General features: G+C 45.6%; 3 protein-coding genes across 7 annotated transcripts; 2 read left to right on the top strand and 1 right to left on the bottom strand.

Annotated features, from left to right (window-relative positions):
• Positions 1-195: 195 nt before the first annotated feature.
• Positions 196-6,159, top strand: LOC139573175 (uncharacterized). 3 transcript variants are annotated; one of them, XM_071396349.1, is made up of 12 exons: positions 196-326; positions 571-658; positions 1,685-1,715; positions 3,217-3,300; positions 3,500-3,639; positions 3,756-3,881; positions 4,006-4,051; positions 4,151-4,210; positions 4,623-4,999; positions 5,084-5,188; positions 5,556-5,670; positions 5,780-6,159. In XM_071396349.1, exons 2-12 carry the CDS (start codon positions 572-574, stop codon positions 5,821-5,823), a joined length of 1,215 nt encoding a protein of 404 aa, XP_071252450.1. In that variant the 5' UTR covers positions 196-326; position 571; the 3' UTR covers positions 5,824-6,159. The 3 variants fall into 3 exon arrangements, with proteins under 3 accessions (XP_071252450.1, XP_071252451.1, XP_071252452.1); XM_071396350.1 differs by having other exon boundaries at positions 5,559-5,670; XM_071396351.1 differs by having other exon boundaries at positions 4,746-4,999.
• Positions 6,160-7,951: 1,792 nt separating this feature from the next.
• On the bottom strand, positions 7,952-11,685 carry rbm12ba (RNA binding motif protein 12Ba). The gene is given in 3 exon segments (XM_071396344.1): positions 7,952-9,029; positions 9,032-10,479; positions 11,538-11,685. Coding segments are annotated over 2 exon segments (1,764 nt in total). The 5' UTR covers positions 10,449-10,479; positions 11,538-11,685; the 3' UTR covers positions 7,952-8,682.
• Positions 11,682-24,652, top strand: tmem67 (transmembrane protein 67). 3 transcript variants are annotated; one of them, XM_071396343.1, is made up of 28 exons: positions 11,682-11,963; positions 12,414-12,502; positions 12,857-12,947; positions 13,152-13,251; positions 15,171-15,237; positions 15,338-15,409; positions 15,693-15,755; positions 15,893-16,047; positions 16,211-16,319; positions 16,408-16,494; positions 16,805-16,870; positions 17,183-17,336; positions 17,433-17,553; positions 17,659-17,764; positions 17,857-17,913; positions 18,010-18,108; positions 18,295-18,393; positions 18,679-18,768; positions 19,987-20,086; positions 20,171-20,316; positions 20,801-20,941; positions 21,044-21,124; positions 21,261-21,375; positions 21,670-21,788; positions 22,083-22,190; positions 22,860-22,962; positions 23,770-23,912; positions 24,006-24,652. In XM_071396343.1, the coding sequence occupies exons 1-28, from the start codon at positions 11,777-11,779 to the stop codon at positions 24,084-24,086; spliced, it is 2,949 nt and encodes a 982-aa protein (XP_071252444.1). In that variant the 5' UTR covers positions 11,682-11,776; the 3' UTR covers positions 24,087-24,652. The 3 variants fall into 3 exon arrangements, 1 of the variants encoding a protein (XP_071252444.1); XR_011674551.1 differs by lacking the exon at positions 24,006-24,652 and having other exon boundaries at positions 21,261-21,788; positions 22,083-22,752; positions 23,770-23,806; XR_011674552.1 differs by lacking the exons at positions 11,682-11,963; positions 24,006-24,652 and adding an exon at positions 12,154-12,305 and having other exon boundaries at positions 21,261-21,788; positions 22,083-22,752; positions 23,770-23,806.
• The last annotated feature ends 61 nt before the right edge of the window (positions 24,653-24,713 follow it).

Here is a 24,713-nt window from a genome sequence, read left to right on the forward strand (position 1 = left end):
TCTTCACATTTGCCTGCAACATTTGTTTGTTTTTTCCTGTTCTCAATTTCACGTCTACATATATCAGTGTTTTATTTCAACTTGTGTAAAGGATACATTTCAAATGAAAAATGTATGTCGTTATTATCTTTTAATCTTTTTTTATTCATTTGAACTCAAATTTCCGACTTCGAGTACACAGGCAAACGCATAGGCTCACAAAATCAGGTACGTCACGGGTCTTTCTATAAAGAGATACACAATTGCGCGTGCGTCAATTTGCTAGTTGTTCTTCTTGACACGCAAAATTCACCCCGCTCTGGTTTTAGCGAATCTAAATTTTTCAGGTAGAGTATTCCATGTCACTCATACCACACCGTATTTATTCTATAGCAACCTTGGAGGACGTTGTCCAGGTAGCGTTACTATATTGTGGCTACAGCTAGCTAATCACCATATTTTGCACCGTGCGTGGCCAAGTGGTTTTTCCCACAAGGCCAGCTGCGTTGTTTCTGAGTCACCCTAAAAAATTATGTGGCCCATATAACTAGATATTAAACGCTGTCTTTATTTGTTTGTGATGACCCTCAGAATGCAGCAAGGCAACAATCCAAGGCCATCTTATGGCGCCCCACCACAGAAGAGGTTCAGGAACGCTAATGGAGGGGCTAACAACAGGGTAAGTTCAGTCTTCCATGGTAATCATGCCAATTGCCCCCGGTTAGAATTATAGTTGTAGTACTAGTCATTCACAACCCAGATGATGTTAATTAATCCATCCTGAAGTGTCTATTGTGATAAGAGGATTCCAAAACAGTGGTTTTGAGAGTACTGTGTACGTAGTCTTTGTATGGTCTTCTAACCGGTTTCATTCCTAAAGTTGTAGCAGTGCTCTGTGCAGAGGAAGTGGTATGGACCCTTACTAGCCGCCCTTGGCTGGACACAGACACTGGACACTGCTGGAGCAGCAGGGACTGATCAGTGCTCTCTGGTCTCCTGAGACTAAGTGTTTCTGTGGAGATGCAGCCTGCTGCACTGCCCCTCAATCAGGGCTTGAGTTACCCATTGACTACGAGATGCTAAAGAGTATTGTGGGCAGCAGGAATTCCAGATAACCCTGTTACCAAGTGTAGAAGGGCTGCAACTAACGAGGGTAACAGGGCTGGGTGTTTTCTCTGGGCAATCTCATGCCCTCTTTATCGCTGTCTTTCTTTTAAGTGGGCAGTCAGCCCCCATAACACTAATTTTCCTGCTGAGCTATTAGCACTAGGGCTCACTGGCAGCTTGGTTCTATGATGCCTTTGTGACAGATATATATTCTGATTGGAACCCCTGACTAGAGTACTTGTACTTACGTTTCAAGGTAAATCGCATGTGTACGGTGCAGAGTCAGTGACAGCTCAGAGTTCCCTCATGTCACTGACCGGGTCATGGAGGAGAGGCTGAAATTACATTTCTCTCTCTCCATAGAGACAGGAGTGCAGTAGGTTTCTCCAATGTGTTTTTCTGCTGTGGTCCACCTGAAGCTTTTGCTTAAACCAAACCAATGTTTCTATCCAGAACCCAATCTTAAGCTGCAACCCTCTAGGGGGTCCTGACCCACTGTTTGGGGAACGGTGCAGTGGGGTTTGCCCCTCTGCTGCCTCCAGTCTCACTAATGCCTGTCTGTCTCTCTCTCCTTCGGCCTGGTTATCCCAACTGACAGAGAAAGCAGCCTAACTTCTCTGCTGACATAGGTAAGTTCTGCCTCCACACAGCATCACTGCCTCTGATAGGAGGTTGGGAGCTGTGACTTCACATCCTCCTGCCTTTTTGCTGGTGGCTGATTGGGCAGGGGGCAAGTCCAAGCGTGGGCTCTGGGCTGCGTCTGAGATTCACAACTCTTAGAGGTTGCTGTAAATGCCAGTGAACTTAGTCACTGTCCACAGGCTTAGGCTGTGTGGCTCACAAAGGCTTTTCCCTAGTGTTCATTTCAATGACTTTTTGGGGGGTCTGTCTTTGATACAATGTGCACAAATCTTTTTAGATGCATTAAAAGTAGTTTTATTTCATAAAACACTTTGGTCCATGATTTACAGTCTGAACAACTTTAGAAACCGCAACGTGAAACCTGTCCTCTCAGAAGAATGTCTAACTCTAGGGAACTCATAGGTGTGCAGGTGCTCTCTGTAGTCCTGTAGAGCTGTTGCCCCATATTGGTGCAAGTCAAATCAGTAAGGATCCTGTCTGGGTCAGATGTTGTGGGCCCAAATGACTGCCGTGCATCACCCAGTTGGGTGCTACACATTGGTGGTGGATGAGATGGGATACACCATCCCAATGTAATTTAGGGCTATCAGCCCCCGGCACAAAGATGTGGCCTCATAAGCCTATGGTAGTTCAGATGGGCAATGGATGCTGGCAGCAGGACTTTCTTTCAGGGCCTTTGTGGCCCTCAAAGAGTAGGAAGTGTTTCAACTCACTGTCTGCCAATGTGACTGGGACCTGCAGTACCCATGCAAGAGTTTCACTGCTTTGATTGGACACAGGTATGGAGGAGTGCCTGATGGGAGTGAGAGAATCCTATAGCCCAGCTCTGACCTGTTTCTAGGTGGGCAGAAGAACTGCAGCCCCTACGGTTTTCAGCAGGACTCCATACCTCAGATTAGCTTCTCTTCTGTGTAGCGGTCAGTACTATAACGTGGCATGAAACAGACCCTGGTGTGCCTTCCAGGCAACCTTCTAAGGAATCATGATCTTGTGAAGGTGGGGCTCGAATTGCACACAGCGAATCAAATGAAGTTATTTTTGGTTACCAGCAACGTTGATTACCAGCCAGAGCAGGAGATTCCAGTACTCCCAACCAATCTGTGTAGCGCACAAATGGTAAGGATTCTTACCAGACGTTGTCGATGATGCACGGCTGGAAACAGGACCTCAGAGGCTCAGAAGAGCAGGGGTTGTGTTTCTAACTGTTGTTCGGTAAATGAAGGACCTCTAAACTCCACTACAAGTCTTTTGACTGGGGGGTTGTGTAAGGAATGCACAGTGACCTTTTTAAAGCTATACCTTCTTTTGAAGTATACCTGCAGTGTTTCACTTCCTGAAGTATGAGGCTCTTTGGCTATTGGCTGTCTGCTGGTCAGATGACTGGACGTGTGGACCCTTTGGTCTCACCTGTTCGAGGGCAGGATGGCGATCTCTTTATGCAGTCTCTGCCATGTTTGTGCTTTGTGTTGACTTCTGTGCATTACCCAGTGTTCACCACCAAGGCGGGAAATGTCCAGACCATCCCCTCCTTGACCAAACAGTTGAAGGCCATCACTGGTGAGACTGTCATTGGTGAGTACCTACTCATTGCACCATGGTAGTAGCCCTATGCCCCAAAGGGTTCAAGAGATTTAAGTCAAGTCACTCCATTGCACTCTATCACTAATATAGGCTTCATGGGCCTCTGATTTGTTTTTCAAGTCTATGATTGGTTGTTGAGATGTTTCATTGCCCATGGTTGTTTGTTAGAGCTGTCACTTATGTTCTGCAGGTCTTCAGTATGTGTGGGAGTACCGCAGCCCCAGTAAGTCAGTCCCGCCCCATTACCAGTGTAAACTCTGCAAGGTGAGCCGTCTGCAGACTGACATGCTGGCTCACATCAAGGGCTGGAAGCACTCCTTCAGATACATGGTGAGGCCGTGTGTGTGTCACTTAACTTTCACAGTAAAAGTCCCTGTAAAAGGCTGTTGGATCTACAGGTCTATGTTATGATGCTGTGTAACTGTATGGTCTCATCTGTTCTCTAGAAGCAAAATCATTCTGCCAAGGTGCCCTTTGAGGAAGATGCTGCCACAAAGGACCATGAAGTGAGGAAGAAGGTGAAAAAAGCAGCAGCAGAGCTGGAGAAGGCAGAGGGCAGGGGACAGCTAAAGGTGAGAAGGGGGAGCAGAAAGCTATGGATGAGGAAAAGAAAACACGGCAGACTATTGAGATGCGTCGGGGGGGGACCTCTCTGGTGCTGTTGGTTGTTGACTTGATTCTGTACGGTGTTTTCAGGTGATTCTGAAGGAGCCCAGTGAGGTCCAAGCGTTTGCAGGACTACGTACGTTTTTCTGTTTATTCTCAAGTTTGTCTGAATCTCATTGTGCTCAGTCTGTTTTTAAATGTACTGTGGTTCTGACATATCTCCCTGTCATCACAGGTTCAGCAATCCCCAACATGGGGCCACCAGGAGGGATGGGAGCTAGAGGACCAAAACCAGGTGAGAGCGTGTGTGGGGGAGAAGTGTAAGGTTGCCTCTGAGGTGATAATCTCCCATGGGCAGATTCTGAATGTAGACTGAGATAATCTGCAAGGACTGAATGGGATGCGTGAGATCCGAGCAGCATTAGTTCCGGTTTTGTTTTTCATCACTGGTTATTTGGCCTTATTGGGTAAAGGCGGTGCTTAACCTGCTTCGCCTCAAGTGCTTCGCGGGGGGGGGGGCTTTAGTTGAGAGTTTGTTTGCAATTTCAAACAAGTATAAATAATCACGCAGCTGTCCAAATTACTTGAGATTTTACTTCCGGGTTAACAGAGATTGCTGAGGTGATAAGACCTTTGTTGGTGCTTGACTGGTCTATGTTGGGATGCAGTGTGTAGTAGTCCAAATGCAGTCTTTTGTCTCCCTCTAGGTGGCAGGTTTGCAGAGCCTCTGTTCCCAGGGGAGTTCCCTCTCCAAGGCGGCCTCCTCAACTACCCCATGGGTGGTATGGGGGGCTACTCTGACCCCATTTCTCGCTCCACTCCCTCTACAGCCTTCCAGAAAAGGGACATGAGCTTCCGAGGCTACCCTGACAATACAGGGGGGCAGAGGCTGGGGGGTTCAGCCGATGGCTTTGGGCTGGGAAGGGACGGAGGCTTTGGCCAGGAGGGGCTGTTGGGGGAGAGTCCGGGAAGCCGCTACCCTGATGAGTTCAGAGGGGGACAGATGGGAAGTGGATCAGGCCAAGGGTTGATGGGAGCTGTACCTGAAACCAGCAGCCTTCCGTCCACACTGCTCAAATACCTGGTGAGTGGAACTGTGTGTGAAACTATGCTTTCCCGTGTTATTTAAACATGCTGTGTGTGTTGAGGGTCTGTTTCCTGTGTGTAGGACAATTTCCAGATCGAGAACGAGGGTGATGCTCAGATCGTGCTGAAGGTGACACAGAAGCTGACGGATGTCCTAATGGACTACAGACTTAGGAGTGTTTCCTCGGTATGCCGCACACACACACACCATGCTCTGTCAGCTGCAATACCAGTGCAACAAACAGCTCTCAGGTGCTTCCTGTAACAGGAACTGGTGACGTGAGGATAAATGTCACTTGATTCAGTCCTTTAATCCACTTCCTGTCTGTGTTCAGTCAGTGATTTATTGCTGTTGATTATGGCAGTACAAGGCAGTGCTCTAGAACCTTCTGTGTTCTGACAGCACACGTCCTTACTGTGTCTAAACCTGTTCCTTGTGTACTCCCATACAGTCGTAAGGTAGATGGTGCGATTCAGGAAACCACAAAGAATTCCTCAGTAGTTTGTCCCCTTTGATGTTCTCCTTGATTAAGTGTATGTGCGTTTGTCTCCAGCAGGGTCCTAGTATGAAGAGCGGTTCGTCACTGGGCTCCATGAGCTACTCCGATTCTCCCAGAATGTCTAGCGGTAGTGACCGCTTCTCAGGTGGCTTCTCTGGGAACCTCTCCGGTACATACAGTTGACAAATTAAATACACACACGTCCAGCCTTTTAATGGCTGTAGTTTGGTTCAGAAATCTACAGTACATCAGTCTCATCTATGATCTCCTCTCTGCAGGCCCTTCCAGATACTCTGATGGTCCATCCAGGTACTACAACTAACTGATCCATCCCCACGTGACATCCATCTTCCTGGGGTAACCCATCCACCACCTCCGCCTCACCCCCAAGATATACCCTGAGTCCATGGGGTCTGCAGCTGTCTGTCTAGCCACTGAAGAGGATTTTTATTTTATATGGTTATAATTTTCCTTCAAAGCAGAAACTCTGATACAATTGTGTACTTATTAGTGCAGACTTTGTTTTTACATAACTTATTTTGACATGAATAGATTGGACCAAAGTTTGACTTTTAGTTTTAACCATTGTCTGTATTCATATGTGATTTTGGCATATATTTTACTGGGGTTTCTTGGATGAATCTTGTTTAATGTTTAGGGAAACAGATGTTTGGTGGTAAATGGGTTATTGATGTACTGACTGCTGTTTGAGTTGGGCTTGTCATCGCTGTTTTTCTCCACACCTGGCTTCACCTGCAGTATCGTCTGAGACCAGCCACCCTGACAGCTGATGGAACTGAGGAGTATTTCTGTCTGTATTAAAGCCCTTTTGTGGGGGGAAACTCATTCTGAGTGGCTGGGCCTGAACGGAATCCCAGGATTTATAGTGCATTTGGAAAGTATTCAGACACTGACTTTTTCCACATTTTCTTACGTTATAGCCGTATTCTAAAATGTATTAATCTACACACACACTACCCAATAATTAAAAACAGGGTTTTTTGAAATGTTTGCAAATGAATTAAACTGAAATATATTTGCATAAGTATTCAGACCCTTTACTCAGTACTTTGTTGACGCACCATTGCCAGCAATTACAGCCTCGTTGTCTTCGGTAAGACGCTACAAGCTGTATTTGGGGAGTTTCTCTTGTTCTCTGCAGATCCTTTCAAGCTGTCAGATTGGATGGGGAGCATCACTGCATAGCTATTTTCAGGTCTCCAGAGATGTTTGATTGGATTGAAGTCTGGGCTCTGACCGGGTCACTCCAGGACATTGACTTGTTCTGAAGCCACTCCTGGGTTGTCTTGGCTGTGTGCTTAGGGTCATTGTCCTTTTGAAAGTGAACCTTCGCCCCGGTCTGAGGTCCTGAGCACTCTGGAGCAGGTTTTCATCATGGATCTCTCTGTACTTTGCTCCGTTTGTCTTTCCCTTGGTCCTGACTAGTCTCCCTGCCACTGAAAAACATCCCTACAGCATGATGCTGCCACTGTACTTCACCATAGGGATGTTGCCAGGTTTTCTCCAGATGTGACGCTTGGCATTCAGGCCAAAGAGTTCAACCTTGGTTTCATCAGACCAGAGAATCTTGTTCCTCATGGTCAGAGTCCTTTCGGTGCATTTTAGCAAACTCCAAGCGGGCTGTCTTGTGCCTTTACTGAGTGGCTTACGTCTGGCCTTTACCATAAAGGCCTGATTGGTGGAGTGCTGCCGAGATGGTTGTCCGTCTGGAAGGTTCTCCACAGAGGAACTCTGGAGCTCTGTCAAAGTGACCATCGGGTTCTTGATAACCTCCCTGACCAAGGCCCTTCTACCCCGACTGCAGCCAGCTCTAGGAAGTCTTGGTGGTTCCAAACTTCACTTCTTGCTCTGACATGCACTGTCAACTGTGGGACATTATATAGACTGGTATGCCTTTCCAAATCCTGCCCAATCAATTTAATTTACCACAGGTGGACTCCAAACAAGTTGCAGAAACATCAAGTATGATCAATGGAAACAGGATGCACCAGAGCTCAAATTTGAGTCTCATAGCAAAGGGTCTGAATACTTGAGAATATGGTATGTTTTTTTATTTGTAATAAATTTGCAAACATTTCTAAAAAAAACCTGTTTTCGCTTTGTCCATATGGGTTGTGTGTAGATTGAGGGGCAAAATGTATTTAATCCATTTTAGAGTGCTTTCCAAATGCACAGTATGGAGGATATTGTTCCTTCGGTGTAAAACTGGAACTGTGCATCACCCAGGGGATTCTATGAGTTGTATTTTATCTGATCCAACAAAATAGGGAACTGAAAATAAACTGTCTCAGTGGTGTCATCTATGCTTCTCCAGCTGTGTGAGAAATGTTGCTGGCTCTCAAGTTGACCTTAAATATACCATAAACGCAGTGAATTGACATACTAACATAGTTGAAAACAGTTTAATAAGAGTTTGAATCAAAATCAGGTCATTTTGGTGACATTTAATTAGTGACAAAAATACACAAATACTGGTTTCAAAGTAATTTTTGGAATGAAAAATCCAATAAAATAAGGAATGTCAGAAGAGAAATGAAATGCTGTCCTGTTGCCTGATATACTGTTTCTGGTTTTCAAACATTGTCACAATGTTGCACAGTGTGAAATGCATTTAAAATCAACCTGCAGGTGTAGAATGATTTGCCACCATTGGTATTATAGAAATATTATAGAAATATTAAAGGGTCTCTATACCATGGGAGGTCTTGAAATTAAAGTTGGAATCATTGGATATTGACTCATATCCAGTTTAGACTTGTCCAAATGTAACTGTTGCCTGACTGGAGGGTATGGGGTTAACACTTCTCGAAGCCACTACGCCTCAAGGATGCTCATTCCAGTGATGAGCTCAGTCCTAAAGTGCCATCTTTAGGTTTTAGGGACAATCTCAGATGACACCCTATCCTCCAGATTCCACTACTTCCAACCAGATTCCCATGTGGCTCTGGTCAACAGTTGTCCAGTATTTCTCAATTGGTATAGCATGGCACTTGCAACGCTAAGTTTTGGGTTTCAATTCCCACGGGGGACCAGTAGAAAAAAGTATGCACTCACAGGGTGCTGTCGCTTTGTTGTGCTCTCCTGGCTGATTAGACTGCAGTCCTCTATAAGAGCGTCTGCTAAATGACAAATGTAAATATGAGGAGTAGGTCGTCTTTCCTCACGCATTCCTTTTCACGATGTCCTCCATCTGCTGGAAGCTGATACAGGTGAGCAGCACTCTGGTCCCCATACATGTCTTGCCATGTCGTTTCTGGGCCTGTGTGGCAAAATCCTCCGTTTTAAACTGAGCCACAGCCTCACCGATGCCGTTGCCATCTTGATCACGCAGAATGTAGATAAACTGTTCAGTCAGAGGAATGTCGCAGAAAAAATCTTTTATTTCCATTTTCGTCACGTCTGACTGGAGGTTTCGTACGTAAACGCATGTCTGTGCTGTGGGAAACTGTCTCACCCTGGGTCTCTCAATCTGATGTTTCTCCTCGCTTCGCTCCGACACTGCTGGTTGGTCTTGGGGTTGCCATGGTGTCTCCCAGTTGACAACATGGCTTGCATCTTCTCCTTGGTGACAGAGGAGACGTCTATGGCCTGGGAACCAACATGGCAGCCATTGAGGTTCAAAGCATAAACGTAGTCTTCCGTTTGGTCGAATATTACAAACGTTGTATCTGTCCTCTCGCTATCCTTATACAGTAAGTGTAATATTTTGCTGTTGGCGATGTTCGGACAGCCAAACAATTCTTTTATCTCAGTCTTCGTTATTGTTTTGGATAGATTTTTGGCCATAATACAGTACTCCACGCTCGGTGAAAGGGACTCACAGGATCTGCGCCTCTTCGGTGACCGTAGCGACCTGTCCTCAGAGCGCCTCTTGGCCCAGGTCCTGTGTGTTTCTCTGTCAGGCTCATACAAGCTTTGTCGTTGGGTTCTGTATGAGGGCTTTGCCCTTTCCTGGTGCTGCATTTCCTTGGATTCTAATGAGGGTCCATCTCTCTGGATTGTATACGAGGGTATTTCTTGGGGGTTGTACAAGGTTCTATCTCTCTGCGTTGTGGGCCTATACAAGGGGTTTTCCAAGGGGTCATATGAAGGGTTCTGACACTGCTGGATGGCATAGCTCCACATCTCCTCAGAGGCCCCACGGACCTCCACGCTGATGCGGCCCAGTTGCTGGTGGTTGAAGCTTAGAGCATCACATGCGTCCTGGGCATGCCCAAACTTTACAAGGCAGCCCTGTCTCACGCCCAGCTTCACATTAGCTATCACATCCTGGACCAACAGGCCTTTGAAGAAGTGGCAGATCTCCTGGCTGGTGACAGTCTTTGGCAGGCCAAAGAGCCTGACGTAGCTTGGTCTTGGCCTGTAAGCCTCATCTGATCTCCTTAGCTCACCCCCAGGCACAGCTGTGTTATCAGCCCTGAGCACAGGATCGACAGCTGCACTATCGGCCCTGAGCACACAACCGACAGCTGGGCTATCGGCCCTGAGCACAGGACCAGGTGCTGCTGTCGCTTTGTTGTGCTCTCCTGGCTGATTAGACTGCAGTCCTTGGATAACAGCAACAAGGCCGAACAGTAGGGCTGTGACAGGGTCGGGCAAGGGCGCTGCCAGGGGCAGCAGAGGTTTCTTATCAGGTAACAGCGCTGGAAGGAGCTTCTCCCTCTGTAGTTTGGACTCCATTTTTCGTTGCAGTTCTGCGATGCTACTAATATGTAGGGTCACCGGAGACTTTCTAAGAAGAGTTCCAGAGCGCCTCATTGCGTGCTGGCCATCTCTCTCTGTAGTGAACACAATGAACGCTTCACCAAGGTGTCCTCCTATAATATATACACCACCTTCTGGGATGTATAAGTTGGTAAAAAATCTGCGTATGTCTTCAGTCCCGGCCTCAATATTCAGACCCTGCAACCGAAGTACTATTGTCATATTTAACTCCTTTTATCTGGCAACCAGAGATCTGGAAACAGATACAACAAACAAGAAAATCAGTCTTTAACATGAAGCAGAAATCGAGTTATTTAATACATTTTAAGAACAGCAACAAAATGATAAACATTTAAATGTGCACACAATTTTTTACTTCTATTAAGAACATCCAAATTCCAGAATTTCCATAGAAATTAAACACGTTAAATAACCAACAACACAACTGATGAACGCTGGCACGCGGTACATTATTATGATGAACACCTGGTTGGTTGGCTAGCTAGTTGGCACCGTGGCTGTGAAATGAGAGTAGTGTAAGAAAAACTTTTATGCTCATATATGCTTGAAGCCAAGATAGGCCTTTATATCTATGCATTAGCCTTTAGTAACAAAAGGCAAAGCAAATGAACTTATATTACAAGTGTGTTTGCAGTATGTTGCACAACCTGCTTCTGGCATGCCATACTAATGTTTCCACATACAGCCAAGAAAACAGGAACTGGGTCAACCGCAGAGGTCTAAGGGACTTCATCTTGTGATGACATATCTGCTGATGGCTGGAAGACACACACACACCCACGCACATTTACACTCAAACACAGAGAACCACACACACCGCATTAATACCTAATAGAGCTTCTAGGGATCCTAAGCTTATCAACATTGTGCACCCACGGCAGTTGGGAAATTCAAAACAGACATTAAGCAAGGGACATTCTTCAACAACAATGGTGGACCAATAAGCATGGACTACGCCCGGACCAGAGCCAACCAGAGGACCAGGACTTCAAAGAATCAACCTACTTTCTGTACTGTATATAATCTGTAATCAACCTGTTTTAGGGGCTCTCCTCTTTTAGCTCACTCGGAGTTCTTAGACGGAGCCCGCATGCGCAGTACCAAATATATTTACTCTGAATAAACTGCTGATTGTTAAACTTTAACTCCTCGTCTGAGTCGATCCTTGACCGGCTCGCTCACCTGTGCACCTCACCTTTTATCAACAGTAGCTAGCCTGCCCTGTAAGACGAAACATTTAAGAATATTTCAGTTAAAAAGGTAAACAGCTCAACTCCTCAAATTACTTACCAGATGAAAACCATAACAACTCTGGCTCCTCTGTATTTTAACCTTTATATCGTAATTTTATGTGATGCTGATAGGTCTAAATGTTGTCCCTTTACAAGCCCGACCACATTAACTGTGGACGAGCTGCCACATGCGCGCATTTTATGGGGAAGTAGGGAGGCGCGAGAAAAGTGGCGCGAGCACGCCCCAAAAGACAGAAGGGGTTGTGGGTAAAATAACAGGAAGTCAGTTTCTCTACCATGGCAACGGGGATGCTACTTGTGTGCGGATTGGCACTATTTCTAACAATAAAATCAAACCTACTTCACTCCCAGCAGTTTACGATTTCGTTTCAGCGTCCTTCAGACTGCGGCGTGGAACAGTTCTACGACATCTCCAGTCAGTCCTGTGTGAAATGCGGACCGAACCAGTGTACGAGTGCAACTGGTGCGTTTATCAATGGTGTTGTTGGTTATACTGTGACTAACCGGCTACCTAATTAGCAGTACGCTAATCTAGTCCAGTCCGGGTTTGTTATAGAGGCAATCGCGTTGTTTAAAACGTTACGTGTAAGAATAGAACAGGCTCAACCATCTATGCTAAATAGTACGTAAATACAGCAGTAGCGAATCACAGGGGAGGAATGTATATTGCAGTAAACCACCTGGCTAGCTATCTGGTTGGAATTGGATAATAATGCAGCTAATATAGTGTAAACTGGCCTGCTAGTTGCATTGTCCTATATGTAGACTATGTTAACTGGTTCATCAGTCAATAAGATTGCTGCAGGTATTGTTTGCTGAGAGAAATGGCACTGATGGTTTACAACGTAACCTACAGCTGTGTCTACTGTTATAATCTCTTGTGTTAACCAATTACCCTCTCCTCCTTCATCAGGTCTGTCTTGTGAATGTGTGACTGGGTTCAGAGTTCTCGCCACCAACGGAGCTTCCATCACCTGTCAGCAGTGTCCACTAGAAAAACCGGTATGTTCTTATTCCGTACTACTAGACAGTACATCACACCAAATAATTCATTACAAAATCAGCTATTTCAATTTACTTATCATTCACCAACCAGTTTAAAGATCTCAATCAATACAGATTTTCCTGGGAAGTGTGCTGAATACAGGAAGTTGGTGGCACTGTAGTTGGGGAGGACAGCTCATGGTAATAGCTGGAGCGGAATAGGTGGAATGGTATCAAATACATTAAACACATGGTTTTTATGTGTTTAATGCCATTCCATTGCTACGTTCCAGCCATTGTTATGAGCTGTTCTCCCCTCAGCAGCCTCCACTGGTGCTGAACTGCATGTGTTGTTCTGCCTGTCTCCTGTAGGCAGTAACAGAGGATGGCTATGGGTGTATCCTCTGTCCGGGCAGTCTGACTGAGCAGGAAACCTGTCAGTGCCCGTCTGGGAGTATACTGGGTGAGTAAAACTGGGAGTATACTGGGTGAGTAAAACTGGGAGTATACTGGGTGAGTAAAACTGGGAGTATACTGGGTGAGTAAAACTGGGAGTATACTGGGTTAGACAGCAGCTGGAGGAACCACATCTACAGGGGATGTGATGCCGTTTATGGTGCGGCGCTGTGTGATGCTAATGCTGTATTGTTGTACTGTCGTACTGTAGTGGAGCGGGATGTCCAGGGGAACCCTCTGGAAGAGGCCAGGTGTGAGGTGTGTAACGGAGCTGAACCTGCCCTCTCAGCCCCTGACAGCTACGGAGACAGGTACCAGACACAGCCAAGTCTTCCTGCAGAACAACTGATATTTCTGCTCTAAACTCTCAGATGGCATGACTTGTTAAGATTCTGCTGATTGAACCGTTTACTGTCTGTCTGTCTGACTGTCTCTGTCTGTCTCTGCTCTAAACTCTCAGATGGCATGACTTGTTAAGATTCTGCTGATTGAACCGTTTACTGTCTGTCTGTCTGACTGTCTCTGTCTGTCTCTGCTCTAAACTCTCAGATGGCATGACTTGTTAAGATTCTGCTGATTGAACCGTTTACTGTCTGTCTGTCTGACTGTCTCTGTCTCTGCTCTAAACTCTCAGATGGCATGACTTGTTAAGATTCTGCTGATTGAACCGTTTACTGTCTGTCTGTCTGACTGTCTCTGTCTGTCTCTGCTCTAAACTCTCAGATGGCATGACTTGTTAAGATTCTGCTGATTGAACCGTTTACTGTCTGTCTGTCTGACTGTCTCTGTCTGTCTCTGCTCTAAACTCTCAGATGGCATGACTTGTTAAGATTCTGCTGATTGAACTGTTTACTGTCTGTCTCTCTGACTGTCTCTGGCTGTCTGCTCTAAACTCTCAGATGGCATGACTTGTTAAGATTCTGCTGATTGAACCGTTTACTGTCTGTCTGACTGTCTCTGGCTGTCTCTGCTCTAAACTCTCAGATGGCATGACTTGTTCAAATCAAATCAAGTTTATTTTATATAGCCCTTCGTACATCAGCTAATATCTCGAAGTGCTGTACAGAAACCCAGCCTAAAACCCCAAACAGCAAGCAATGCAGGTGTAGAAGCACGGTGGCTAGGAAAAACTCCCTAGAAAGGCCAAAACCTAGGAAGAAACCTAGAGAGGAACCAGGCTATGAGGGGTGGCCAGTCCTCTTCTGGCTGTGCCGGGTGGAGATTATAACAGAACATGGCCAAGATGTTCAAACGTTCATAAATGACCAGCATGGTCAAATAATAATCAGGAGTAAATGTCAGTTGGCTTTTCATAGCCGATCATTAAGAGTATCTCTACCGCTCCTGCGGTCTCTAGAGAGTTGAAAACAGCAGGTATAGGACAGGTAGCACGTCCGGTGGACAGGTCAGGGTTCCATAGCCGCGGGCAGAACAGTTGAAACTGGAACAGCAGCAAGGCCAGGTGGACTGGGGACAGCAAGGAGTCATCATGCCCGGTAGTCCTGACGCATGGTCCTAGGGCTCAGGTCCTCCGAGAGAGAGAAAGAAAGAGAGAAGGAGAGAATTAGAGAGAGCATACTTAAATTCCCACAGGACACCGGATAAGACAGGATAAGTACTCCAGATATAACCAACTGACCCTAGCCCCCCAACACATAAACTACTGCAGCATAAATACTGGAGGCTGAGACAGGAGGGGTCATGGGACACTGTGGCCCCATCCGATGATACCCCCGGACAGGGCCAAACAGGAAGGATATAACCCCACCCACTTTGCCAAAGCACAGCCCCCGCACCACTAGAGGGATATCTTCAACCACCAACTTACAATCCTGAGACAAGGCCGAGTATAGCCCACAAAGATCTCCACCACAGCACAAACCAAGGGGGGGCGCCAACCCAGACAGGAAGATCACGTCAGTAACTCAACCCACTCAAGTGACGCACCCCTCCTAGGGACGGCATGAAAGAGCACCAGTTAGCCAGTGACTCAGCCCCTGTAATAGGGTTAGAGGCAGAGAATCCCAGTGGAGAGAGGTTCTTGTTAAGATTCTGCTGATTGAACTGTTTACTGTCTGTCTCTGTCTGACTGTCTCTGTCTGACTGTCTGACTCTGTCTCTGTCTCTCTCTGACTCTGCTCTCTTGACTCTGCCTGTCTCTGTTTGTCTCTGTCTGACTCTGTCTGACTCTGTCTGTCTCTGTCTGTCTCTGCTCTCTTGTCTCTGTCAGGTGTCAGAGATGCCAGGCTTCCCTCATCAACACTTCTCAGTCCTGTATGTGTGGTTCCAACATCCTGGTGAGCCCAACCTCTATAATACGCGTGTGTGTCATGTATGGGTTTAAAATGAAATACAAGTCTAGAGCATCTGTGAATCATATGTCATGTTTCTTTACAGGCTGGAGGTATGTGTTTCCCTCCTAACAACCTCCCTACAGCTGTGAACCCAAACGTCAACTATGCCGAGCTGGTAAGTCAACACAACAGGGCCCAGTTTTTCAAATGTTATCCATCTGGATTTTGTCTATCGGATAAGATTAAATGCATAGAAATAGAACAAATAATTTACTTGAATGGGGTATTCCGTTGTATTCATTCTATTTCTCAGTTTTATTCCTCGCCGATAGGCGAAATCCAGGTAGATACTGTAATTTTTGAAAAATTGGTCCCAGAGCATCAGTGAGCCTGCTGTAGTTATGTGACTGTGGAGTTATAGTAACACTGTAACACTGTTTGGTATGTTCCCCCTGTAGTCCCTTCCTGTGCAATCAGCATGGTTCTCCACAAACCTCTACTCTTCAGCAGCTGCCTGCTTGGTAAAATATACAGCCTCTCAAATACCTGGTCATCTTTCTGTCCCTGGACGATCTATGTGCACTTGTCCGTGTGTGTGGGATGTGTGTCCTGCAGGTGTTCTCTGACCTGACCGTGTTGGTATGTGTGCGTTGTACAGGTGTATACTAACCTGACAGCATGCCAGGCATTGGGGAACATGTGTGTGATGAACATGCACTCCTTCAGCAGCGTGGCCAACGATGCCTGTGGTCTCTACAACACCATCTTCAGAGCTACCGCAGCCCTGGGATCTACACAGGACATATCCTACTGGTAACCTCTAACCCTTTTCCTGACCCCTAACCTATAACCCCTAAAACATCTTCCGAAGATCTACTCTTGCTCTGGAGTCTCTAACCACTGTTTTCAACCAATGATGTCAAATCTGGAGTAGATCAGTCAATGGAACTGTCCATTCCTGCCCCTGTGACTTTAGGAGAGCCAATCTCCCATGGCTTTACTACGGGGACCAGCCGGGTCTGGCCAACCGCGTGCTGCAGACAGAGCCACTTCCCACTGGATTCAGCTTCAAGGGACGCAACAGGGTCCGTAACACACACATTGACCCAACACTATTACCATAACACCTATGATGATCACTCCGATTCTACGTGCGTTGTCTCTCTTTCTCAGAATACAGACATCAACCTAGTGGCTGCTGTCTACAATGCCAGAGGAGACTTCCTCCAATGGGAGAAAGTGGGAGGAAACAACCTGCAGGTAAAACAGGAAGTTCATCTTGATCCTGACTAGTGAAGGCTAGTCTTGCATTGCCACGCTTTGCAGTCTCATGACTCCCATTCATATTGAATTTCAAGCTGAGCTGTCTACTGTAGTAATATTTGTAACGACCTGAGGTTGGGAGCAGAGCCCTGAGTGACACACAAGTCTAGCCTAAAGGTGTTCTTCTTTCCATCACACTGTTGGTTCCAGTGTTGAGACGACAGTGTTTCATGATACAGCTCAGTCATAGATCAGTCGTTATCATTATTAGTTTTGACATGAGGAAAGTGACTGTCTCCTCTCCCAGCTCTGTCCAGACACCGCCAGGAGACAGGAGGCAGCTTACACCTTTGGCACGGCCTACCAGGAGACTGTGAGTTTCTACCTCTATCCAGTGCTTGACTTGGACTGAAATATGTTCCGGTACTCATTTTGGATGCCACTACTGTTTATACATTATTTAGGTGCAGAAGCGCCACAATACTTTTGAGATAATATTCTATAAGAGGAACAGGAGCCCGAGCAGTAGAACATTTGAGGTGCCGGGACTCAGCTCCGGTGAACTCCTGCCCAAGTCAAGCCCTGTCTCTATCTCGTCAACATGTGCTGTGGTGTTTTCTCATGGTGACAGTTGTTTTGCGTTCTCACTTAGCGCCAATTCTATTACGTATGTGTCTGTGTGTAGTGTGTTCTCTCCGTAGCAGACCTGTTGCGTGTTTATGCTGAGCCTTTATTCTACGATGTGTTTGTGGATCTGAGCCGAGGAGAAGCCAGGAGACTGCTCCCCCTCCCCACACGCAACCTCAACCAAGAATACAACAGGAAGTTCATCAACCAGGGTGAATGTGGGAGGGGGTACATTTGTTTTAAATCCTTTCTCCCTCAACAAGTATCTTGAATAACGTGTGTGTGTGTGTGTGTGTGTGTGTGTGTAGGTAACTTGAACGACTGGTACCTATCGAGACGTGTGTTACTGGTGGACACTCTGAGTGGGAGAGAGAAGAGCCTCGGCTCTCTGCCAAAAGTCATACGCATCGCAAGCAGCATCAGGATTGGGTGAGTTGCACACACAAACACACATCCATGTAGGAATACACGCATTCATCAATGTTAGCAGGGTGTGAAAACATGTATGTGTGTGTGTGTGTATTTGTGACATAGGTTTCAGCTGGTGCCAGGGACTCAGAAGGGACAGGTGTTCCCTCCTCTCCTCTCTGTGACCTACTCCGACGTCCTCATCACTGCCCCAAACACACAGACTGTCTCTGTGAGTAACACATCACACACACAAACACAGCACACACGCCTATCACAGCACACACACATCCCTGATCCCACTGTAACTTGTGTGTGTTCTAGGTGTCGTTTGCTGTGGACTATGAGATGGACCAGACTGAGGCTCACATGAAGACTGATGTGAGTAACCAGGGGGCAGAGAACGAGAAGGGTAATGCTGTTGCGATTGCATGTATAATGAAGACCATAATGATTAGTGTGTGTGTGTGTGTGTAGATCGCCCTAGGTGTGTTGGGTGGCGTTTCTGTTCTGTATTCCCTGGTGAAGACAGCCAGCTGGAAGAGGAGGATTGGCTCTCCTCTCATTGACATGGAGGTACCTGACCTTTAACCTGTAACCCCTGACTTCTAACCATTAACCTTTAAACACCCAAATGCATTTATTTAAATGTAGAATTCGATTGCATTTTTGTCATATATTTTCCCTGACCTCTCTCTCTCTCTCTCTGCCTCTCCCTCTCTATTTTTCTCTGTCTCTCACCCCTCCTTTTCTTGCTCTCAGACCGTATTGAAGTTCCTGTTGTTTTACGCTGGTGATCTGGCTAACGTCTTCTTCTTCATCACCGTGGGAACAGGCCTGTACTGGCTCATCTTCTATAAGGTAGATGGAGACCCCCACAGACACACACCACACCACAGCCCCCCCACACACACACTAACAGACCTGTCCCTCTCTTGTACACCTTTACCTCTGACCTGTCTCTGGTCTTTACTCCTGTTTATACAGATTCTGATTTTATTCAAGGTTTTTCTCTTCTTTCTTCTCCTGGGCTGCACACTCAGACGGTGGAGGAAAGTCTTTCTCTTCTCCTCCCCTCCTCTTTTCCTCTCCCCCTCCCACACAAGAACATTAAAAACATTCAAACGTGTGTGTGTGTGTGTCTAGGCCCAGCATTTTGTGTCAGTGCTGCTACCGTTACCAGGTCTGCAGGAGGAGAGGTTTGTGGCGTATGTGGGCTGTGCCTTCGCTCTCAAGGTGAGGCCATCCCACCTTGTTGACAGCTTGTGTTATGTGTATGCTTCTATTTGTCTAAAATTGTGGTATTCAAAGTCGGGGGAGCGACCCCTAGTGTGGGCGCGGGGGAATTGCAGTTATATATATTTTTTTTTTATGGGTGTGGGGATTACAGTACAGATTATTTGAAAAATTAAATGTGATTTAGTAAATTATTTATATTGGTTCTCCTAATTTTGTAAGAGATAAAAATTAATTGAATTATTTGTCGATGTAAAATGTCCATTTACAGATTTTTAAGGTTGTGTAAGTATATAAATTGGTTCAAACCACCTAAAACCAACTAAGGCATAGATGATGGTAGTAAGAGCTAGAGCAGGTTCTCACCACTGGTGGGGGGATAACATGCTGTAACGTCCCCAAACATGTGCATGAACATCTAGTTCCAAAATTGTAATACTTTTCTGTTTTGTGTGCCAACGCTAAGGATACTGCTTTGTGGCACACCTATAGGAAAACTGTCAGGAAAATAGGGCTGGTGTTAATATAGGTGAATCTGTTGAAACTTGCAGTCCAACTCCTCTGACTATCATCGTTAGAATGCCAAGGATCCTAATGATCTATTATTTCACAATTTCATTAAACAAATCTTATGGAGAATAAACTATATTTTTCTGACAGTTTTTCCCAAGGCGGCGACATAGGTGCCAATGGCATAATAGAAGATCTGAAGGCCTCATCAATCCACACCTAGGAACACCACATGACTTAACACACATGCACACACCCAAACCCACACACAGATTCTGACCCAACGTTCGGAACACAACATTAACATAAACATGCACAGTCAAAGAATAACCCTTGTGTTTTACGGGGAAAACACTGCAGCTGAGCAGTCACTTGTTCATGGATCTGTACTACTTCACAACTCTGTTCTCTTCCCTGAAGCACATGCAGATTTGGATAGTGAGAGGTTTTGCTGAGGAAGTGATTTCCCACTTTCCTGTGGTGACCTTGTGTTGGAGCCTCCTAATCCTAATAATAAAGTTGGGGGGGAAAAGGAACATATTTGCCTTTTTCATCCTATTTATCGAATAGCAGTGGAATTATTGGCCGATATCGATATATTGGTCATTAGATTTGGGGTGGGGTCACGAGAAATTCTACCGAAAGAAATGGGATCCCTGCTGAAAAAGTTTGAATACCACTGGTCTAAATTGTCTTCCTGTCCTCCAGACTGTGCAGTTTCTCCATAAGCTGATCCAGCAGTTGTCAGTGGATATCTTCTTCATAGACTGGGAGAGACCGCGCGGCAAAGCCAACAAGACCATCCAGGGTACGTAGTCCCCTTTTCTCTGAAAGTAGTTTTACCCCTCTGTCTCTCTGAATTAGAAGTGACCATGATTTGGGTTGTTGCCAGGCAATGGCAACGGTGAGGCGAAGCACAACCCTTCTGCTGTCAGCATCTGGAGGACCTACTTTGTGGCCAACGAGTGGAATGAGATTCAGACCATACGCAAGATCAGCCCCACCTTCCAGATCATGGCTGTGCTTTTCCTACTGGAGGTACACACACATCTTCCTTCTCTCTCTCTGTCTTCTTGTCTGTGTCTCTCTCTATCTCCTTTTCTGTCTCTGTCTCCTTGTCTGTTCCTGTGTGTGTCTCTCTGTCCCTATGTGTGTCTCTGTCTGTCCCTCTGTGTCTCTCTGTCTCTTTCTGTCTCCTTGTCTGTCACTCTGTGTCTCTGTCTCTCTCTGTCTCCTTGTCTGTGTCTCTGTCTCTCTCTGTCTCCTTGTCTGTCCCTCTGTGTCTCTGTGTCTCTGTCTCCTTGTCTGTCCCTCTGTGACTCTGTCTTTCTCTGCCCCTCTGTGTCTCTGTCTCCTTGTCTGTGTCTCTGTCTCTCTCTGCCCCTCTGTCTCTCTCTCTCTGTGACTCTCTCTTTCCCATCAGAGAAATGGCAGCACTCTCCCCTGATACATTTCAAATCACTTTCTTAACGCTCTCTCTGTGACTCTGTTGCTCTCTCTTTCTCTCTCCCTGTGTATCTAGGTGGTTGGCTTCTCCAGTCTGGCCCTTAGGGACCCCTGGTCAGATCTCCAGCGCCCCCCTCAGTCCTACTCCCCTCCCTACAGCCTGACGCTGCGCTATGGCCTGGCCGCCACCCTCTGGCTCTGCATTGGACTGCTGCAGGTAGGTACACCCCTATGAACTGCAGACGTTGGTCGGACCTGTTACCAGAGTGGGTCTCTGGACAGGCTTTCTCACTGTGTGTCTTTCACTTTCTCTCTGCAGATCATTTTCTTCACTGCGTTTCATGAGCGTTTTGTGGAGGATAAGATCCGTCAGTTTGTGGACCTATGCTCCATCAGCAACGTGAGTATCACTCTCACCAGCATGTACAGTGTGTGTCTCAGCTGCCGTGCACATTTTGTAAAAGTGAGATGGCCTGATGAACTGCTGCTGTTTTAATGCTATCAGTCATTTAAACAACATTTTTCTTCTGTCTTAGATCTCGGTGTTGCTGCTGTCCCACAGGTGTTTTGGTTACTACATCCACGGGCGCTCCGTCCACGGCCACGCTGACACCAACATGGAGGAGATGAACATCAACCTCGAGAGAGAGAGAGAGAGAGAGAGAGAGAGAGAGAGAGAGAGAGAGAGAGAGAGAGAGAGAGAGAGAGAGAGAGAGAGAGAGAGAGAGAGAGAGAGAGAGAGAGAGAGAGAGAGAGAGAGAGAGAGAGAGAGAGAGAGAGAGAGAGAGAGAGAGAGAGAGAGAGAGAGAGAGAGAGAGAGAGAGAGAGAGAGAGAGAGAGAGAGAGAGAGAGAGAGAGAGAGAGAGAGAGAGAGAGAGAGAGAGAGAGGTGTATTTCGTTCCGATATAAAAAGCTATTCAACCCTTTCTCCCTCTCTCTCCCTGTAGGAGTCTCTGTGTGGTCAGAGAGGTCTCCTTCCCAACACAGACACTCAGACCTTCCAGATCTCCATCACCAGCCGCCTACGCCTGCAGTACGACCGCATCCTGGAGCCCCTCAGCAGGGTGGGGCTGTCTGTGTGTGTTGTTTGAGATCATCATAATCAACAGGAAAGATATTCATGTCTGTTATATGCAATATGTTTCTATCAGAATATTCTGTTACGTTGTACAACTTTGAACGTGCCTCTGTCTGAAGCTTTTAAAAATGTAGTCACCGTTTTCATATTGTTTCAGGTTACAACACATTTCATGATTTACAATTTCAGATTACTTCGTAGAGTTCGATGGGTCAGGTACACTGAAGGGCATGGAAATATTTACCTTGTTCAAAGGTATATCTGTGTTTGTCTCTAACAGAGAAATGGACCGTCGCGGTTGGTGGACGCAGCCTCGGGACACCCCTTTGACCAGAGCACCAAAGCCTACCACACCATGAACCGTTTCCTAGGATCTGTCATAGACCATGTAAGATATCAACATACCACACCATGAACCGTTTCCTAGGATCTGTCATAGACCATGTAAGATATCAACATACCACACCATGAACCGTTTCCTAGGATCTGTCATAGACCATGTAAGATATCAACATACCACACCATGAACCGTTTCCTAGGATCTGTCATAGACCATGTAAGATATAAACATACCACACCATGAACCGTTTCCTAGGATCTGTCATAGACCATGTAAGATATCAACATACCACACACCATGAACCGTTTCCTAGGATCTGTCATAGACCATGTAAGATATCAACATACCACACCATGAACCGTTTCCTAGGATCTGTCATAGACCATGTAAGATATCAACATACCACACCATGAACCGTTTCCTAGGATCTGTCATAGACCATGTAAGATATCAACATACCACACCATGAACCGTTTCCTAGGATCTGTCATAGACCATGTAAGATATCAACATACCACACCATGAACCGTTTCCTAGGATCTGTCATAGACCATGTAAGATATCAACATACCACACCATGAACCGTTTCCTAGGATCTGTCATAGACCATGTAAGATATCAACATACCACACACAACACACCATGAGTCACTTCCTGGGAACTGTCTAAATATTTTCACACACACCCTTTCCTGATGTTATGTTGTATTCTCTGTAGGCCCATCGGGACATGGAATACGTTGTGAGAGACAAACTGTTTTTTGAGAGAGTCATAGGGATGGAGTTCATGGAGCCTATGGACAAGAGCATCTTCTATAACGGTTATGCTGCAACTTTCCCTCCATCTTGTGCCAACATCACTTCTTTTTCAATCTTGGTTCCAATAGTTTATATGTATATACAGTACCAGTCAAAAGTTTGGACACACCTACTCATCCAAGGGTTTTTCTTAATTTTTACATTGTAGAATAATAGTGAAGACATCAAAACTATTAAAAGTTAATTTGTGGAATTTCTTTCCTTCTTAATGCGTTTGTTCTTGCGTTTGTTCTTGCCATAATATAGACTTGGTCTTTTACCAAATAGGGCTGTCTTCTGTATACCAACCCTACCTTGTCACAACACAACTGATTGGCTCAAACGCATTAAGGAGGAAATAAATTCCACAAATACATTTTTAACAAGGCACACCTGTTAATTGAAATGCATTGCAGGTGACTACCTCATGAAGCTGGTTGAGAGAATGTCAAGAGTGTACAAAGCTGTCATCAAGGCAAAGGGTGGCTACTTTGAAGAATCTCAAATCTCAAATATATTTTGATTTGTTTAACACTTTTTTTGGTTACTTGGTTAACACTATGTGTTATTTCATAGTTTTGAAGTCTTCACTATTATTCTATAATGTAGAAAATTGTAAAAATAAAGTAAAACCCTTGAATGAGTAGGTGTGTCAACTTTTGACTGGTACTGTATATATCTCAAAACGTGGCAGATACATCAGTAATATGCTGTCTATATTACTACATTACACACACTGTGTGGGCTGCAGATAAATGGCAGTGTGGTCTGTGAACAAGCCTGTACAACCTGTATGACCTCTGAAATATGTCTTTATTCAACTCTGACAGATGAGTCCCATTCGTTCAGTGACGTGCTGTTCTATGGGAACGAAGCCACTCTGTTGATCTTTGACACGCTCTTCTTCTGTGTGGTCGACCTGGGAGCACAGAGCTTCATACTGGCAGGCGTACTCACATACGTACAGCAAATGGTCAGTATTGTGGGTGTACTTGTACCTGTCTTTGTTTGTTTGTATTAGTTGTATAACAGCAAAAAATAACATTTGATTTATTTTCTATTCTAGATCTTTCGGTTAATCCGCAACGGTATTGGGCGGAGAAACCTGGCCAACAAAACATTGGTGGACCAGAGATTCCTGATCTAGTTTCTGCTGTCAGAATGGTGAAAGTATAGACCAGGCGCAGTCAATTCCAGTCCTCGGGGCCTGATTAGTGTCACAGTTTTGCCCCAGCTAACACACCTGACTCCAATAATCAACTAATCATGATCTTCAGTTTAGAATGCAATTTGATCAATCAGCTGTGTTTGCTAGAGATGGAGAAAAAGTGTGACATGGGGTATTCAACTCTTACCCTACGAGGTCTGGAGCCTGCTAGATTTCTGTTCTACCTGATAATTAATTACACCCACCTGGTGTCCCAGCTCTAAATCTGAAAAAAGCAGTGGAACTGGTCCAGAGTTGAGCTTGAGTGGTATAGACTATAGTATGCCATGCCTTGTTAGCATGTAACAGCCTTGGTAGCTGTGTGACTAGCGCGGTTTAATTGTTTTGTTTACAGCTTTGGCAGCCTCTTTTTTTTGACAAATGCTTTTCTACTTGTTTACACAGTATTTTGTACATGTTCTTCACAGGGTCGATGATGTACATTTTGTAATTCAGTTTTTCTATGTGATATGTTTTTACAAATTAAAACAATGGGTCTAATTTTATATTGTCACTTCATTCGCTTCCTCTGTTATTGGCCCTGTAGTTAGAGAGAGAAGATGGAAG

This window comes from Salvelinus alpinus, chromosome 4 (genome assembly GCF_045679555.1).
Source record: "Salvelinus alpinus chromosome 4, SLU_Salpinus.1, whole genome shotgun sequence".
Classification (NCBI taxonomy): Eukaryota; Metazoa; Chordata; class Actinopteri; order Salmoniformes; family Salmonidae; genus Salvelinus; species Salvelinus alpinus.